Raw genomic sequence first — 18,882 nt, forward strand, 5'->3', positions numbered from 1 at the left:
GTGGATCAAAGTAAAATGAAATCCTTTACAACTTCACCATTTTCTCCATTTATCAGGTTGTTGCTTACTGGTCTAGTTGTGAGGATTTTTGTTTTCTTTATGTTGAAGAATAATTCACACTGAAGGCTGTAAACTTTGATCTTCATTAGTGAGTGCTTCAAGTCATCTTCACTTTCAGCAAAGAAAGTTGTGTTACCTGCATAACACAGGTTGTTAACGACTCTTCCTGCAATCCTGAACCCATGTTCTTCCTCATATACTCCAGCTTCTTGGATTCCCTGCTCAGCATACAGATTGAATAAGTATGATGAAAGGATAAAACCCTGATGCAAATCCTTCCTGACTTTAAACCACACGGTACCCCTTTGTTCTGTGCAAAGGGCTGCCTCTTGGTCTATGTACGGGTGGCCTCACGAGCACAATTAAGTGTTCTGGAATTCCCATTCTTCGTAATGTTATCCATAATTTGTTATGATTCACTCAGTCAGATGCCTTCACACAGTCAATAAAACACAAGTATACATCTTTATGGTATTCTCTGCTTTCAGCCAAGATCCATCTGACTCTGACATCAGCAATGATATCCCTGGTTCTATGTCCTCTTCTGAATCTGGATTGAATTTCTGGCAGTTCCCTGTCCATGTACTACTGCTGCAACCGCTTTTGAATAATCTTCAGCAAAATTTTGCTTGCGTGTGATATTAATGATATTGTTTGATAATTTCTGCATTCTGTTGGATCGCCTTTCTTTGGAATGGGCACAAATATGTATCTCTTCCAGTTAGCTGGCCAGGAAGCTGTTTTCCAAATTTCTTGGCATAGATGAGTGAGCACTTCCAGCGCTGCATCCACTTGTTGAAACATTTCAATCTATTCCTGGAGCCTTGTTTTTCACCAATGCTTTCACGGTGTCTTGCACATCTTCCTTCAGTACCATCAGCTCTTGATCATATGCTACCTCCTGAAATGGTTGAACATCAACCAGTTCTTTTTCGTACAGTGACTGTGTATTCCTTCCATCTTCTTTTGATGCTTTCTGTGTCATTCAATACTTTCCCTGTAGAATCCTTCAATACTGCAACTAGAGGCTTAAATTTTTCTTCAGTTCTTTCAGCCTGAGAAATGCCAAACTTCTTTTCCTCTTTTGGTTTTCTAACTGTGGCTCAATATCATCAGTGAGAACACGGCCAGGGGCCAACTGCGGAACAGACCATCAATTGCTCATATGCAAGTTCAAGTTGAAGCTGAAGAAAATTAGAACGAGCCCACGGGAGCCAAAATACGGACTCGAGTATATCCCTTGAGATGACAGGATCTCTGTGAATCTTTACAGAAGCAGACTGCCACATCTTTCTCCTGTGGAGTGGCTGGTGGGTTTGAACAACCAACCTTTCAGTTAGCAGCTGAGCTCTTAACCACTAAGCCACCAGGGCTCTTAAACTATGGACTTTAGTTAATGATAGTGTAACAACATTGGTTTGTCAATTGATGTAAGATGCAAGAACACAAGATGTTAATAATAAAGGAAACTGTGTCCAGGCAGAAGAGGGGGTATATGGGAACTCTGTACTTCCGCAAAATTTTTCTGTAAACCTAAAACTGCTCTAAAAAAAAAAGACTATTTAATACAAAAGTAAATAGATAGACAGATGGATCAAATTTATAATGCAGGTTTCTGGGCCTGCGGGTCTGGGTGGGGCCCAGGAATCTGCCTGTTTTACACGCTTTCTCCACAGAAGATACAGGCACAGGCAGGTGGCCTCAGAGCCCAACCTCTTAGAAAGCCCAGCACAGACCCTGAGCTCACAACAGCCCCAAGAGGCAGGCAGTCTGCTCCCATTCCAAGGGAAGGTCACAGAGGTCAAGCCCAGCACTACCTACCACCCACAGCACCCACCCAGTCGCCCCACAGACTTGTCAGATGAAGACACTGAGGCTCAGGGAAGCGAGGCGCCTGCCAGAGGGGCTGCCAGTACCTACCCGGTCTCCTATGGTGATGAAGGTCCTGGAATCAAGGTTCCGGGGGGGCCTGTGGGGATGAAGCAGACCCTTTGAGCTCAGAAAGTCACCCACCCCTACCAAGAGAAGGAGCGAACTGGCCTGGAAGGGATCAGAGCTTTTCCAGAGGCCTGAGGGAGGTCCCACTCCTAAAATCCCCTCACTTCATCAGTGCTGAGCATCGACCACCCACGCTGGGCATGAGGCCCGAGTGATTCACACATGCCTAAGGCCCTACCCAGCCACCCCACAGTGTCTCATTTCCCCCTTCTATAGCATGGGACTGAGAAGTGAGTGGACACCGCTCACAAGCCCCCTGTCAGGGTTGCCTTTGTTGGTGCTGCACAGGACAGGTACCTGAGGCTAAGGCATGGCCCCCTTGGAAAGACTTTCCAGGCTAAGCCCAGGGGAGAAACTAAGGCAGACTCACGTGGGGTTGGGTGGTGGAGGCTTGGACACACAGGTTATCCGTAAGTCCTTCTTCTTCCTGGATTTTCCTAAAGGGGGGAGGGGCATCTGGTTAGTCACTCAGCCAGTCAACATCCCCCAGTCCCTTTAGACCTGGGCAACGCTAGGACAGGGAGAGCGCAGGCCCCGCACTCAACCTGATGCCAAGGTCGGTGTGGTCAGTGCTGGGACGGGCACCCCAGGGTATATATATATATATATATTTATATGTAAACATAAATATACACATATACACACATACATGTATTTTATTTTATTTTGTTGTTGTTGAGAATATACACATCAGAACATACACCAACTCAACAATTCAGTGGCATTGATGACTTCAAGTTGTACAATCATTCTTACCCCCTTTTCTGAGTTGTTCCTCTCCATCAACATAAACTCACTACCTCCTAAGTTCCTATCTAATCTTTTGAGTTGCTGTTATAGATTTGATCCCACATAGATAGACTTAAAAAAGCACAATGCTTAAGGCAGCCATTCTTTATTAGTTATGCTAAACCACTGTTTGGTTTTAAGAAGACTTCAGGGGCTATTTTTGGTTTAAGCTTTAAGGATTATCTCAGGGCAATAGTTTCAGGGGTTCATCCATCCTCTATGGCTCCACAAAGTCTGGATTCCAGGTGAATTTCAAATTCTGTCCTGCATTTTGCCCCTTTTGATCAGGATTCTTCCATAGAATCTTTGATCAAAATGTTCAGTAATGGTAGCCAGGCACCATCCAGTTCTTCTGGTCTCATGGCAAAGGAGGCAATTAGGCAGGCATTCCACTTCCTCCTCCTATTCCTGACTCTCCTTCTTCCTCTGTTGTTCCAGGCAAATAAAGACCAATTGTTGTACAATTGATAGCTGCTTGCAAGCTTTTAAGACCCTAGCACTACACAACAAACTAGAAGGCAGAACAGAAGCACTAAACACAGTATTAAGCCAATTAACTGGGATGTCCCATGAAACCATGACCCTAAACCTCCCAACCAAGGAACCAAGTCCCATGAAGTATTTGGTCACTATTGTAAATACACCTATCACACAACTTTTGTTAATTCAACTTTTCACAGGTGTACAACTTATCGAAAGCAAATACATTAATTGGCTGTGTAACCCTACCCATTACCAGTTGCCATAGAGTTGATTCCAAATCATAGCGACCGTATAGGACAGAGTAGAACTGCCCCATATGGTCTATCGATGTGATTTTTCCATCACCATTTTCATGGATTAAACTGTGTCCCCCAGAAATAAGTGTCATAAATCCTAACCTCTATGCCTGTGGTTATAATTCCATTTGGGAATGGGCTGTCTTTGCTCTATTAATGAGACAGGATTAGCGCAGGGTGTGTCTTGAGTCAATCTCTTTTGAAATATAAAAGAGATTAAACAAGAAAAGGAATAAGCAGACATGAGGCAAAGAGAGATGCCAAGCCTCATGAAGATCTCACAGGAGCAGAAGCTCAAAGAGAAAAGGTCCTTCCTCCGAGCCGACAGAAGAAAGCCTTCCCCTGAGTCCACACAGAGAGAAATCTTTTCCCTAATGCTAGCACCCTGAATTAGAACTTCTAGCCTCCTAAACTGTGAGAAAATTAATTTCTGGTTGTTAAAGCCACCCATTCGTGGTATTTCTGTTATAGCAGCACTAGACAGCTAAGACAGCCATAAACTGAAACTCAGTGCTCCATTTTCCCTCCCTCCTGCCCCTGGTAACCGCTAAGAACTTTGTCTCTATATATTTGTCTGTTCTTGTCTTTTTATTTAAGTGAGGTCATATAATATTTGTCCTTGTGTGATTGTGAGCTGAGTCCTAAAATGTGAAGTAAGCAGGGGGAGCAAGTGAATAAGAGCCGGGAGGGTAGGATGCCCGAGGGACTGGGTGTGGGCCAGGGCTCAACCTCCCGGAACCAGCCCCAAACACTGCTTCTAATGCGTGAACTGAGAAGGCTCCAGCCCCGTGGCCCTCCACGGCTCCTGGATGGGATCCCCAGCCATACCTCCCACCATGACCCCCAGACCACACAGCCAGGCCACTACTACACACCCTTTGTAGCCCAGAGCCTGCCCAGATCACACGGCCTCCAGAAGCAGAGCCCGTCAGAGTAGCCTGGTTTGGGGCCAGGTCCCTGCCCTCCCGCTGCACAGCACTCACCTCCACTAGTCACACTGACCACAGGAAGGGGGCCTGAAGCAAGCCCCCATTCAGGTCCTGGCTCTGCCACCCCACCAGCCTCTGTATTCCTATGCATCTCATGGATGGCTGAAGGCCTTGAACAGACACAGGCTGCAGGGCCCTGGCTGGGGTGGGCAGTAGCAGGCGCTAGGTCATGTCCTGGTCCTTCCAAAGTGCCAGCAGGTGGGCAGCACGCACATCAGAGCCCGAGGGTCTCCACAGATGAGTCCATGGGTGGAGGCACCCTGGCACTGACCGTTGCATGGGTGTGGGCCAGCCCCTGCCCTTCGCTAAGCCTCAGCTTCCCCATCTGCAGACTGACAGCACGAGAGGCCAGAGTGGCTTAATCCCCATTTTACAGATGGGACAACTGAGGCACTCAAACCTGCTTCTGACACTGCATGTTGTGAGCTCCCTCTGAGCCAGGCTAGGAGAGCAGGGGGCTTTGGGGCACGAGCAGGGGCTGGATAAGCCCCCCAGGCCTGGAGGCTGGACACTGGGGCCTTATCTTGCCCCTGCCCACAGCCCTGGGCACATCTCAGTGCCTCCCTAAGCCTCAGTTCCCTCACCTCTGAGGACCACCCCCAGCTGCCTGCTGAGCCAACACAAGTGTGAGGTGAGAGGGGGCCCAGCAGGGTCCACTCAGCCCCAGAATACGCACTGTCCTGGGGAGGGGGGAATACCCACTAAGGACTAGGAGACCGAAGCTCCCTGAGAGTGAATGTAGGGCCAGGAGCTGGACCTCAGACCCACTCACCCCAGAGGCCAGAGCCATGCCCACCTCCCCTCCCACCCCACTAAATTCTCCCCTTTGCCAACCTCTCCAAGGCCATCAGGGATGCCTCACTCCCCTCCCCAGGGTGCGGACAGGCTGAACCCTGAGCTGGCACCCTTTCTCACTAGGCACTGTGTTAGGGGCTGGGCATGTCCGCACCCTGGTGTCCATGCCCTGCAGCATTAGCTGAGGGGACTAAGCACCATCTTGTAAGCAGGGTGCCATCGGTCAAGGAGCTGAGGAGTGTGCTGACAAGGAGTGGGCCTGGGAGTAATGCAGAGTCCCAGCTCCAGGTGCCCCTGTAGGCAGCTCCACCCCCAGGAGGAGTGAGGTGCCCAAGGCCACTGAGCACAGGTGGCAGAGCAGGGACTCAAGCAGGCTCCCCAAAACCACCAAGAGCAGAAACAGTCCCATCAGCTGTGCTCTCAGAGGAGCTTCCCCTCACCCCCACCATCCTGAGTCTCCACCCTATCCCATGCCAGCCACCAGGGACCTGTGGTTGACCTGCAAGCCACCCGCAGGAGCTGTGCAGAGCTCCTCTGAACTAGGCTCAGGTGTGGCCTCTGCCACTCCCAGCTCAGTGCTAGGGCCTCATTTCTGCACTGGGTACGTGGTGTCCACAACCCTCAGGCCCAGCAGGTGGGTGGGGCCCGCCACAAGCAGGTAGCTGGAAGCACCATCCTCTCCTGTCCTCAGTACTATGAAGGGACATGTCACTTGCTACTTCAGAGAAGGCCTGGGCCCAGCTGTCCCCAAATCACCAGGAAACAAGACAGCCCCAGAGGGATGGGATCTAGCCTCTCCCAAGAGGCACCTCAGAAATGCCCAGATGCCAGGCCCCAAAACTGTGTGCAGAGCCATGACACTGCCAGGCCCCACCCCGATGGCCAGTCAGGGCCTCATCAAAGCATGCCAGCTGGGTGGGCAGAGAGCTGTGCATGCTGGCCTCCTCGCCCACTGCCCAACAGGACAGATGATCCACTCACCCGTTGGGGTCATGGAGCCTGCATCAGGAGTGACCCAGGCCCCACAGGGCACCCTGCCAGCTGTCAGAAGGAGTGGGTGAGGCCGCCACAGAGACAGCCCAGAAAGAGGCCATGGCTGCTGCCACTGTTTTGCCACAGATGTCAGGGCTGGGCCAGCTGGCCAGGCCACCCGAGGCTGCCCAGGTGCACCCACAGTGGTGACGGTCACCACAACAAACAGAGGTTTGGCGGGCCACCACAAGCAAACCACAGCAAGACGTGGCCTCAGCTCACAGGGCACCAGGGGCGGGGGGGCAGTGCCAGGCGTCTGTGTGTCCTCAAGCTCACACCAGCCCCACAGCGGCCCCGCAAAGAGGGAGCAAGGACACTGAGACTGAGAGGAACGCGGCAGCTGACCTGAGGCTATACAGCTGTCGCTGTGTGAGGAGAGGAGGCTGGACTCCTACCAACCCACCACCCCGCCCCTCTCTCCCACTCAGGACTGAATGCCCTTGACTGAGACACCTTCCTTCCCACTTCAGGGACTTTGCACATGCTGTTCCCGCTGCCAAGAATGCTCTTCCCTTAAACTCTGCAGTGGCTAGTACATTATTCTTAACTCACCCACTCAGAGAGGCTTTTCCTGACACCCCGGCTCAGGCAGCACCTTGGCTACTGGCTCTCCCTCACCCCACTGGTCTCCACATCACATGCACCAGCTACAGTTCTACAGTGATGGTCTTAAAGAGGCGACCCACAGACGGCCTGGGTTTACGTGCCACCTCTGCCATGTCCTAGCTGTGCCCTCGGCTGACTGCTTCAGCCCTCTGGGTGTCAGTGGTCCCCACTGTAAAAGAGGATGACAGAACCGATCCCTGGGTCATGAGGTACGGCCAGTGACAGTATTGACTGAGAGACTTAGCGGAGTCCGACCTGCAGAAGATGTGGCTAGCCATGTGCAAACTCGAGGTTCCAGAGATAGACCCAGGCCCTCAGCCCCAGGCGCCCCTTCTTTTATCCTCTTGGTAGCTCCATAAAGGAAGCGCTTTCTTGGTCCTGTTGTGCTGAGGAGGTTGGGGGCAGGGGGGATGACCAAGGTCACACAGTGGGTATCTGGTAGAGAATGGACTTGACGACAGATCCATGGGGCTCAAATGTCTGAGCATCAACAGAGACAGCCAGAGAGACGCCTCCCTACCCAGCTCTCCCCGCCTGCGCCCCAAGGGTACAGAGAGGGTCTAAGTTCACGTGATCATGCTGCTGTCCCAGGACCTGCTCATCAGGGGCTGGGATCTGGCCTGACACAGGGAGCTCACACCTCATCACGTTCAGCCACATCACAGTTCCACTACAAGTGTACACCTGCTCCTAACTGATTGTCCCAGCTCCTACTTTGGGGTATTTCAATTGTTTCTCATGATTCCCAATTCCCCCCAGAAAAATTCTGGGCCCTGAGTGCCCATCAGTAAGGAACTGCCTGCCCTGGGTCAGAGGATGCCTCTGGGACCAGGCTCTCTGTTTGCAGGTCATGGAGACTGCCCCATCCTCCCTGACCCTGTTCACATTCCTCCCCTCCCCTGCACACTCAGTCAGTTGGCTCTATCCTGCAGGTAGTTACAAAGAGCAACTAGGTCACCTGCTCTCCTTGTACCAGTGGGCAAACTGATGCCCCAAGAAGGGGAGGGGCAGCCTTGTACAAAGGCAGTAGATGTGCCTCAACAGCTAATGTTTGTAGGGCTGTGCTGAGTCCCAGCCTGGGCTGAACAGTCCGCACTCACCACCCAGGCTCTAGAAGAACCACACAGCAGCTCCATCATCCAAGCTTGCCAGGCAGATCCGCATGGTGTGCCCAAAGCAGAGCCTCACGCATGTCCCTCAGCGAGGTCGTTCCACCAGAGCCCCAAGAGCTGGGTCTCCTTGTCCCACTTCACAAGCGAGACCACTGAGGCTCTGAGGCTAAGCAGCTTCTCAAGGGCAAGGTTCAGGCCCACGTCTGCCTGATGCCAGGATCACACCCCACCACATCCCTCCTGGGACCCTGGTGCCCCCTGAGCATTGTCAGGGCAGGAGGAGGCTGAGCCCCTCACTACTAGGCTCCCAGGGTCCTGGGCTGCCCTTGCACTGCGCCCCCAACCCAAGGTCCTGGGGGCCTTGCCTTAGGGCTTGGAGAGGAGACCTAGGTGGCAGAAGAGGGGGACTCTCACTGACTGAGCACCTATTGTATGCCAGGCCCAGTGCCTTGAGCTGGACCCTGACCTACATGTGCCCTCCTCTCTCTCTCCCCAGCTGCTTGCTGCCCACCTGGCCAGCCAAGGCGCCCACCTGGCCAGCCAATGCACCTCCCTGGCCCGCTTTCCCTGCGCAGCCTAGGCAGGAGGACCATCCTTTGGTGCGTCACGGCATCTAGCCTTCCCACCTGTCCAGGGTCCAGGCCTCCCAGCAGTTAGGCTCTAATGCAGCAGTGGTCCTCATCGGGACAAGTCCACCTCCTGGGGACACAAGCAATGTCTGGAGACAACTTGGGGGCACTCCTGGCACTAAGGGGGTCCCAGCTAGGGGTGCCGCTAAACATCCCACAATGCACAGGACAGCCCCCCACCGCAAAGAACGATCCAGCCCCAGATGCCAGCAGTGGAACCTGGTCTAATGGAACGGACAGGAGTGAGCAGCACACAAGCCCACAAAACAAACCCACACAACACAGAAAATTCCCAGGGGGCTAAAAGCACTAAAGAAAAATGATGACAGGGACGGGGACGGAGAGGGGTGGGTGGGCCCTCTCTGAGGTGAGACCTTCGTGGAGGCCACCTGGTGAGGAGGAGGCAGCCCCGGAGAAGTCCAGAGAGGGGCGCACAGGCGACGACAGTTCATGCAAAGGCCCCAGATGGCACCTGGGCTGGGAGGTGGGAGAAGGGGAAGCAGCACAGTGGTGTTGGAAGCCAGCACGTCAGTCAGGGGAGCAGTCAGCAGCCTCCCCTCAGCAGACAGGCACACAGGCTGCCCCAATGAGCAGCTTCAGCAGGAGTAAGAGACACCCTTTGTCCCCCTGATCAGACCTCAATGGACTGAACCCCCTGTCACCCCAGGTGCTGAACCCAAAGTCCAGTCCATTGTGAGCTGCTCTTGATGCCGGAGGGAGTGTGAAGTCCCCACACCGCCTCTTTGGAGGACGTTTTGGACCCCCAAACTGCCCCACTGCCCCGACCCAGAAATCCCACCTCAGGGAATTCATCCCTAAACTACGACTCCCATGAGAAGCAAAACAAATAACCACTACTGAGCACCTACTATGTGCCAGGCCTACGCTAATCACTTCAATTACATCTCACATAACTATTAACTACTTTGCAACCCTATGAGTTACGTACTAGTATGATCTCCATTTTACGGATAAGAAAACTTAGGCCCAACTGGGGTTATAAAATCAAAAGATCAGGATAGGTAGAGAATTGGCTAGGGTGTGGCTCAGTCCCTTGGTGGAATGCCAGGGTACGCGCTCCCTAGCAGGGATGGGGTCATTTCCGAGGCACAATAAGAGAAAACAGCAAGGAGAAGAGCAAATTGTGCAAAAGAAAATGCTCATCTCTGCATAGAACATTCTGGCAGCAAGAAACTGCTTCTTTGTACCTTTAAGATTTCTAACCACGTGCAGTGTCTGCCACTTAAATATCTTGTTGTTCTTAGTTGCTGTTGAGTCGATTCCAACTCACGGTGATCCCACAGGTCTTCCAAAGTGCCTCGGGGTTGGTTCAAATCGCCAACCATTCAGCTAGTAGTCAAGCGTTTAACCAACAGCACCACTCAGAGATTCTTAATTATAAACCAAAAACCAAACCCATTGCTGCTGAGTCGATTCCGACTCCTAGAGATCCTATGCTATAGGACGGAGCAGAACTACCCCGTAGGGTTTCCAAAGAGCAGCTGGTGGATTTGAGCCACCAACCTTTTGGTTGGCAGCCAAGCTCTTGACCTCTGTGCCACGAGGGGTTCTACTTAAATATAAATAATTTAAACAAAATAAGTAAGTGAGAAATAGGCCCTGTTCAAGCCCCACATCCTGGTGCTGCAGGGGGTCTGGGCCTCAGTGTCCTCCTCCACTGAGATGGGCAGCCAGACTCGCCCTTCCCTGGAGTCAAAGGCAGCTGGGGCAGGGAGCTATAGGCCTCTGTGAAGCCAGGTGGCCCATCGGGGATAGTCCAGGACAGACTCGGAGGCCAGAGAGGCCAAGGGCTCACCCAAGTTCATACCTCAGGGCAAGAGTCGAGCTAAGACTTGAACCCAGGCCCTGAAATCTGGGCCAGTGCCTCCTCCCCAAAAAACCAAGCAGGGGCCAGCTAGAAGGGAGTGGGAGGCTTGGGTACAGCTGTCGGAGACCTGAGCTGCTGCATGTCTTGGGCAAGCTACTCCCGCTCTCTGAGCCTCCAACCTTCCCAGAGGTTCTGGGGAGAAGAGAGAATGCACCAGTGCTGGGGCCTTGGAGACCCTGACTCTGGCCTTGGTTTACTCTCTGGTGACCATGAGGGTTCAGTGGCACACAACAGGGGTCTGATCAGGGGCCACCCAGGAACAGGACTCACGTGAGGGATCGCTGGGGGCCCAAGTGAGGCCACCCAGGTCACCACAGGCCGCTGGGAGCACAGCCAGCCTCCTGGCAGGCCCTTGGCATGTGCAAAACAGCGGAAGCACCTTTCCTTGACAAATGCTGTTCTTGCTTGTTATCATTAGCACTGAAACATGGGGCCTACGGGGAGAAATCACAAAGGACTCCTAGTGGCAGAGACATGACCACAGCACAGGCTCCAAGTGGGTACTGGGTGCCTGCGGTAGCTCCGCACCTGACAAGTCCCTCCCCTTCCCACCCTCAGCATCAGCTGGGAGGGAGGTGGGCACTACTCATTGCCTTCATTCAGAGGAGAAACTGAAGCTCGGGAGATAGGCTAGGACTTGCCAAGGTCGGAAAGACAGTGGGGCAGGGGTGGGCCTAGAGCCAGTCTCTCCTGCTAGAAGTCCTGAAGCCACCCAGTGAACCTGCCCACCCAGGACAGGACAGCCCCCAGCCCAACCCCAGACTAGCCACCTGCTTAATGGGTGCACAGCACATTCCTCAACTTCCTGATACCGTGGGTGACCCCAACACCCCGCCTGACACCCAAGGCCTTCCGCAGCTTGGCCCAGGGGCCTGGCATGTTGCACTGCATCCATGGGCTCAGGTGACCCTCAGCTGTCACCACACGGAGTGCAGATGGCGAGAGCTGGAAGTGTGGGTAAAGCACGGGGGCCAGGCACTGCACACCTCCTGGGGCACCATTCACGCAAACACATACTGGCACGCGCTCTGAGCCAGCCCTGCCACCAGCACTTCCTTTTATCACCTCACGGATGCGTCGTGACAATCCTGCAGTTTAGGTCCCCATCTGTTGGATGCAAAGTTGAGGCAGGGAGAGGTTAAAAGGCTCAGGGGCAGAGAAAACTCTGGATGCCTGTCCCAACTCACTCCGGCCCCACAACGGTAATGCCCGCGTGGACCACTGTGTGCGTGGCCAGGCCTGCAGGATGTGGGTGTAAGCCTGCCACGTGTACACGAGCGCTCCACTACACTAACAAGGCACTAGCCTTGATGCCCTCTACAAGAAGCCTGCTGAGGGTACGGCAAGGCATGGCCGGGCCCTGGGGGGCTGCAGGTCCCAGGTCAGGCAGGCCTGCCTACCTCTCACATCTGCTGGGAGGGGGCTCCTGTCAGGGCATCCTCCTGCTCTGCCAGACTGACATCTTCTGACAAGAACTGGCACCCACAGCTACTGCACCACGACCCGCTTCTGCTCCCGGGCAGGGCCCCATGGGGTCAGGGGTCACCACCACGTCCCGCAGCCAGCACTAAGCCTGGCACTAACTGACGGCCTAGAAAGCTTTCCCTGGGCTCATCCTCTCAGTGCTGCCCAGATGCTGGAGTCAGACCACCAGCAAGGAAGGGCGGAGCTGACTGCAGACACAGCCAGGTACCCCAGCTCTCTGGGTCCCCACAGGCCTCCAGGAAGGCCCAGAGGCAATGAAAAGCCCCAAGCCTGAGTGCGGACCCATGGGGAAGAGGCCCTAGAGCCTGGGAAATTCTGGCTGGCATTAAAGAATCCTACCGCCAGGGACACCTCACGTCTACAAGTGCTGTTTATCCATCCCCAAGAGAACAGCAGCAGTACGCCCGCGACAGTAAGAAGAGAATAACAGATGCCATCCACTTGACAAACACTCTCTCCAGTCTTCACCACCACCCAGCCAGGGAGGGGCGTTTAGTCCCACTTTACAGAAAAAGAGACTGAGGATCAGAGAGAGGATACAACTCCCCCTAGCCAGAAAGCCGTGCAGCGTGGCAGGATTCGAAGCTGGGCCCACCCACTCCAGAGCCTAGGCTTTCACCCGACCTTGCACCAACCATGGTGCTCTTTAGGCCAGGGCCAGCCTTGCTGTGCCCAGCACCTGGTCAAGAGCTTCAGCACCAATCCCTGTGGCTGCCAGCAAGGCAGGCAGGTAAGCCCCCTGCCCATCCTGCAGGTGAGGAAACTGCTGCTTTTCATCTGCAAGCTGGGCCATGCCTGGAGGACCTAAGTCGTTTGCAGTCTGCAGAGACTGCCCTGGACTTAACATGTCCAATTTTACACAGCTGGGATTTGGACGAGGCCTGAGCTCCTAACCTCTCCCCATCACTCCTGGAGCCCAGCCCACCTCGACTCATGGCCCCCCAAACTACCTCTGCTTCTTGCCTCCCTGACCTCCCAGCAGCTGTCTGACCCCTACGGAGTCCCCTGGGCCAAGGGCAGTCAATAGCCGCCTCCACCTGCTTGGTGAGCAAGAGGAAGCAGAGCCCCTTGCCTAATAAAGGAAGCCCTTGGGTGGGGCAGGCGGGGCTGGGAGGGCCAGCCCAGGGGTCCCAGTCCAGCCCAGGCCAGGAAGGGACCACCTCCAGCCACCAGCTCTGAGCCATGTGCCAGCCTACGAGGCCAGGCATGAAGCCCCTCTCCCACTGGGCCCTTCAGCAACAGTCGGCTGGCTGGCACGCCCGGGGGGTGAGTCAGCGCCCAGTGCCTGATGACTCACCCACCGGAAGCTTCCCACTGCCCTAGCCTCTCCCCACACAGGCAGCTGGGAACTTTGCTCCCTTCAGCCCCAAGCTCAGGCTGGCTGATAGAGTTTCCTGTGCGTCATGCCAGGGGTGGGGGAAGTCCCCAAAGTGCCACCCTCCCATCTGTAGGGACAGTGGCCAGCAGCCACAGCAGGCAGGGTGCTTCTCAAAGCTTGGCATCCCCACTGGGAAGCTGAGGTAGTCCAGCCCCACCAGGCCCTTTGTGGGGGTTAAAATGGAAGGGCCCACCCAGGGCAGCACTCAGGGGGCAGGGCTCAGAGGCCTGTGCCGTGAACGGGACAGGACACGTGGGTGCCTGAACATGACATGGAGACAGCAAACCAGGCCGTGCTATGAAACGTGCCCCTGCACACTGTCCCGAGAGCCACCAGCCAGAAAGACAGCAATATGTGGGCAAGGAGGTCGGGGGACCTTCTGCATTCATGGAAAACCCTCCACCAGCAGGGCGCCGAGAGAATCTCAGTACAGGGAGGGTGAAACGGAAGCTCAAAGGTAAAGCTCTTTCAAGGTCAAATGCCAACCCCTCCCTGTTCTGTTCCAGCTCTTCTGAGAAAACTGAGAAGAGCTCAGTGCTAGGGGCCCTGTGCCCAGGATGTGAAGGGTACTGGGTCAGGACCCCAACCTTGTGGATTCAGTCCAGCATCTCCTACGTCTGGCCTCAGTTGTGTCATCTGTCAAATGAGTCAGACTGCAGTGAGTGTGCCATGTGCCAACTGTAAAGGGCTGTGCATGCATGCAAAGGCAAGGCCTCTGCCTCACTCTGTGCTCCACGTCTGGGACTGGCCAGGAGGAGATGCCCCCTGACACAGGGCTCAAGCATCCAGCATGAGAATGGGGTGTGGGGGCAAATGGGGGAGACCACACAGCAGACACACAGTCCTGGCTAGAATCCTGGCTCCAACCATCCTGGCTTGGGGACCTCAGGCAAGGCACTTAATGCCTCCAAACCTCAGTGTCCTTATCTGTAAAATGAGGTCGCAGGCTGAGAAGCATAAATGAGAGGGTGCATGGCACATGGAAAAGAGAAGGGGCACAACATCCTGTGCCAACCCCAAAAAGGCTGATGGGGGAGGCCCCTGACCTTCTGCCCAACCCTCCCACATCGCCTGTTCCCTGTATCCACAGATAGACCAACACCCTAGCCTCCCTGCAGAGGCCCAGAGAGGGCAGCGTCAGCCTCAAGTTACCCAGCAGGGTCCCTCCCCACCGGCCTTTGCCCATCACCCATGCCCCCTCTCCCTTCACAGCCCTGTAATTCTAACTTCTATTTTGATGAGGCACCCCTGCCTTGAATAGCTGAAAGTGCCTCCAAACACACATTGCTTCCGATAAGTTCCTCCAACCCAGGAGCGCACAGGCTAGCAAAACTCAGTGTGCCATGACAAAGCCAGCCCAGACCACGCTCCTGAGTGGGGAGTGTCCTGCTGACCGGCTCCCAAGCTCCATGAGGTCTGTGCAGAGCGTGCCCCTCCCCTGCCACCTCCCCCAGTGAGTGCCTCCCAAGTTACTCACCGCAGTTGGGCAATGGTCAGGGATCCAGCCTCCCACTTATGTAAGACATAATTACTCTGCCCACCCAGCTGGGCTCTGGCCCACAGCCATGGAAGCCACCAGCAGCAGGGCCAGGCAGGGCCACACCCGCCCCCGGACCCCACACAGCCTCCCACAGCCCGGGCCCCTCCAGCACTGATTAGGATACCACTAACTGCTCCTGTGACCTGCTTCACCCCACAGTTGCAATTCAAACAGAGGTACGTCCTTGACCCTGCATGGCTGAGGCCTTTCTAAAAATAAAAACTGCAACAATAGAAATACGCACAGCCCTGTCCCTTCCTGAGCACCTACTATGTGCTGGGCACTGCACTGAGCTCTTCACAACATTTTCCACCTCTTTACACGCACTGTCATATGTATATATCACCTCTCATCACAGCACCCGTGCCCCCTGCCACGTCTGTGGAAGGAAGGTGTGATTACCCTGGTTTTGACTGAGGCCCAGAGGCACTAAAAGGCCTGCTGGGGGAGGTGGCCCATTCATCACAACTATGTCCGGTTTGGAAATCTCTCACACGGCCCAGTCTGCTGAGATTCTGACACACCAAAACATCCTTTCCTCTTCCTGCAAAAAAATCCCCTTTTTGCCCTCCAGGCCCGTCCTCCCCCCTCTGCATGACAAATCCCGCCTGGCCGCCACCTCACAAAAATTTCCAGGAAGGCCTGCGACTTGGAAAAGACAGAGCAAGCCCCTTTCGAGGTAAGCACCCTGGTCTGGCAGCTGGCCCAGGACCCACGGGCCGCCAGGCGAAACAGGCCTGGCAGCAACCAGCCTGGTGCCTGGCAGTGAAGCCATGGGTCCAGTGTGGAGCCGGGCACATGAGGGTACAATAGGAGCAAGGAGAGGAAGGGCCGAACGTCAGAGGGGGTGGGGGCCTCAGAGTGGCCACAGATTAACGAGGAACCTAGAGTGGTTCCGGAACCAGCGTTGCAGGGTGGGGGGTGTAGGGCAGGGTGCAGAAGCATCTGGGGAGAAGCCCGGTGCAGCCAGCGAGGATGGGGCAATGTGGGGGCCCACAGGGACAGAGCCAGCCAGTGAAGGGGCCGTTCTGAGCTGAGGTGTAGCCAGCGTACCCGCCTGGGGTGGGGATGCAGCAAGGTCCCAGCAGGGGAACTCACTGAGGTCCAGATGGAGGGATCAAAGTTAAATACCAACCTGGACACAGCCAAGGGATCAGGTGGGAGCAGAGTGCGGCCCACCTGGGTCCCGCTAAGGACCCCGGCCTGGGAGTCCCCTGGTCAGGATGCAGCCCTAAGGCCCACTCTGCGGGTCAGAGAGAGTTCCCGATTCCCGACAGGAGAGGGGGTCAGAGTGCGGTCCCAGCCTCTGTCAGCCCCGGGAGCTCCCAGGCCTGCGTGCAGCCCCAAGGTCCACACTGGGGGTCAGAAGAGGTCCAGCCCAGCGTCGGATCCGGGACTGGACAGACTTGAGAACCTGAGGCGCTGTCGAGTTCCGGATGGGTGGGCCCCCAAGGAGGCCAGGGTTGCAGGCAGGCCCGGGCCCGGCCTGGGGGCGGGAATCCGACCGCGGGTCCCGGCTGGCTCCTACCTTTGGACTGGGGCGCGCTGGGGGGCTGGCTCGAGGCGGGCGACTCCATGGTGCAGGCGGGCCGGCGGCGCGGCGATGAGGCCTACTCGAGGGGGTGGCGGGCTCGGTCGGGGCCGCACGGACTCATGGCTGCGGGCGGGCGGGCAGGCGGCCCGGGCGCGACGGGGCAAACGGGCGGCGGTGGGAGGACGCGACCGCGGCGGGCGGCGCCGTAGCCAGACTGGGCAGAGCCTCAGGGGCCGAGCTAGACGGCGCCGAGACGCAGGCCCCGCCCCACGCGCCGTTTGGCCCTCCGTCTCCAGGCCGCGCTCCGCAGCCTATCAGACTCCAGGTTCGCCCCTGCCCGTCAAGCACAAGACCTCGCCCCCCCATTTGTTCAGCTGCAGACCCCGCCCACTGCCTGTCAAGCCCGCCCACCACCCGGGAAACGGGGCCGAGCCAGGCTCCGCCCCCTTCTTTCTAAAGCCGGGCCCCTGCCGTTGCTTGTCAAGAACCAAGCACCGCTCACTTCCCGCCGGGAACCTCCGAGCCCCGGCCTCAGGCTGTTCGGCATTAGGCCCTGCCTGGCGCGCTGATTGGCCACCAGTTTCCAAGGCGCGTCTCGGGACCCGTCAGACGCCAGGCCCCGCCCCGTCTATCAAGCAAGAGGCCTAGACCTCCGTTCACCCGGAATCAGGCCCCGCCCACTGCCTTTCAAGCCCGCCCTCCGCCCGGGAAACTAGGCCCCAGCCAGGCTCTGCTTTACTGGGTCCAGAGCCGGGACCCTCCCGCTCCCTGTCAAGAGCCAAGCCCCGCCCACCTCCCGGGAACCTGTCAGCCCGCGTGCAGCGCCCCCTCCCCAGCCTACCCAAGCGCGCCAGGTGCAGGGGCGCGACCTGGGGTGTGTTGTCTGGGAAAACCCTGAGATCTCGGAGCGCGGCCGGCCAACCCGGCCGGGGCCCAGCGCGGCGGCAGACAGGGTGTTGTGGAGAGGCTAAAGCGCGCCCCGATGAAACCTGTTTTACGTCCTGACTGCACCTTTCCAGCGGGGATTACCTGGGGTGACTCAGGCGATAACCCTGAGCCTCCGTTTCTCTCTCTGTAAAACAGTGCGACAGCAGCCCGTGCCACGGAGCTTTGCTCGCGAGGACGGAACAGGCGTCCGCAGGCGCTCAGGACGCATTTGTTTAGTGAATAGGAAGGGCTGCACGCGTCCACACACATGCACTCTCCTCCAGCCGGTATCAACGTGGGGTGTAGGGGTGCGGGGGGAGCGACACCGCGCTGGCTAAGAGGCAAGGAAAGTAGCTTTAACGGTTGCTGTCGTTACTACCCGACCCCTCTCCCGTTCTACACATGGGGAAACTGAGTATAAGGGAGTCGAGTGGCACCTCTCAATTCATTTTACTCAGTTCAGGGGCCCCGGTGGTCCAGTGGTCAAAGTTCTTAGCTGCTAACTGAAAGGTCATTGGTTCAAAGCCACCAACCCCTCCACAGGAGAAAGATGTGGCAGTCTGCTTCCGTAAAGATTTACAGCCTTGGAAACCTAATGGGGCAGTTCTACTCTGTTCTGTAGGGTCGGTATGAGCAGGAATCTACTCGAAAGCAATGGGTTTGGTTTTTTGGTTTGGGTTACTCAGTTCAGTAGGCCGTGACCAAGCTCTTATCCAGGCTTGCACTTTGGCCTGGTCCTCTCCCCTCCCCTCTTGGGGCCCTATCTGCTCATCTATAATGGCTGGTTGGATCTTCTCCCTTCTGCTCCCACTTGGAGCCTCAGGGGATTTCAGGCCCCACCAACCAAGCTGGCACTGGCATCCAGTGCCCAGAATGAAAAGCCACAGGCTAGAGAGGCAGGAAGGCCCTGCAGAAGTTAAAGGAGTCAGTCATTGCCCTGGGCAGGCATGGGTGTGGGCTTGCCTGATGGGGGTCTCCTGTGACTCCAGCAGACAGGTCTGCTGAAAACACTTGGAGCAGGGGGCTGACCTCTGCTTGCCCTTCTGTAAAACAGAGGCGACCCCACAGGGCCCCACCCACACCAGTGGGGAGGGCCAGATGAGATAAGGAAGGATGTGAAGCAGCCTTATAATTATCATTATTCTCTTCCTGCATCTCTGGCTCACTGTCTTAGTTATCTACTGATGCTATAACAAAAATACCTCAAATGGACGGTTTTAACAAACAGAATTTTGTTCTCTCAAAGTCTAGGGGGATAGAAGCCTGAATTCAAGGCCCAGGCTCCCGGGGAAGACTTTCTCTCTCCGCGGGTTCTGGGGGAAGGTCCTTGTCATCACTCTT

At 55.9% G+C, this 18,882-nt stretch overlaps 1 protein-coding gene across 1 annotated transcript in view; it reads right to left on the reverse strand.

Moving 5' to 3' along the window:
• Nucleotides 1-16,830, reverse strand: part of MAP2K3 (mitogen-activated protein kinase kinase 3) — a 38,846-nt gene extending 22,016 nt beyond the window's left edge. The window contains exons 1-3 of the mRNA XM_049874786.1: nucleotides 16,609-16,830; nucleotides 2,429-2,495; nucleotides 1,981-2,029 (exon numbers count right to left, since the gene is read on the reverse strand). Coding sequence (XP_049730743.1) covers nucleotides 1,981-2,029; nucleotides 2,429-2,495; nucleotides 16,609-16,657 — 165 coding nt within the window. The 5' untranslated portion in view covers nucleotides 16,658-16,830. The remainder of the gene's footprint in view (nucleotides 1-1,980; nucleotides 2,030-2,428; nucleotides 2,496-16,608) is intronic.
• Nucleotides 16,831-18,882: the final 2,052 nt, after the last annotated feature.

This window comes from Elephas maximus, chromosome 2, assembly GCF_024166365.1.
Source record: "Elephas maximus indicus isolate mEleMax1 chromosome 2, mEleMax1 primary haplotype, whole genome shotgun sequence".
Classification (NCBI taxonomy): domain Eukaryota; kingdom Metazoa; phylum Chordata; class Mammalia; order Proboscidea; family Elephantidae; genus Elephas; species Elephas maximus.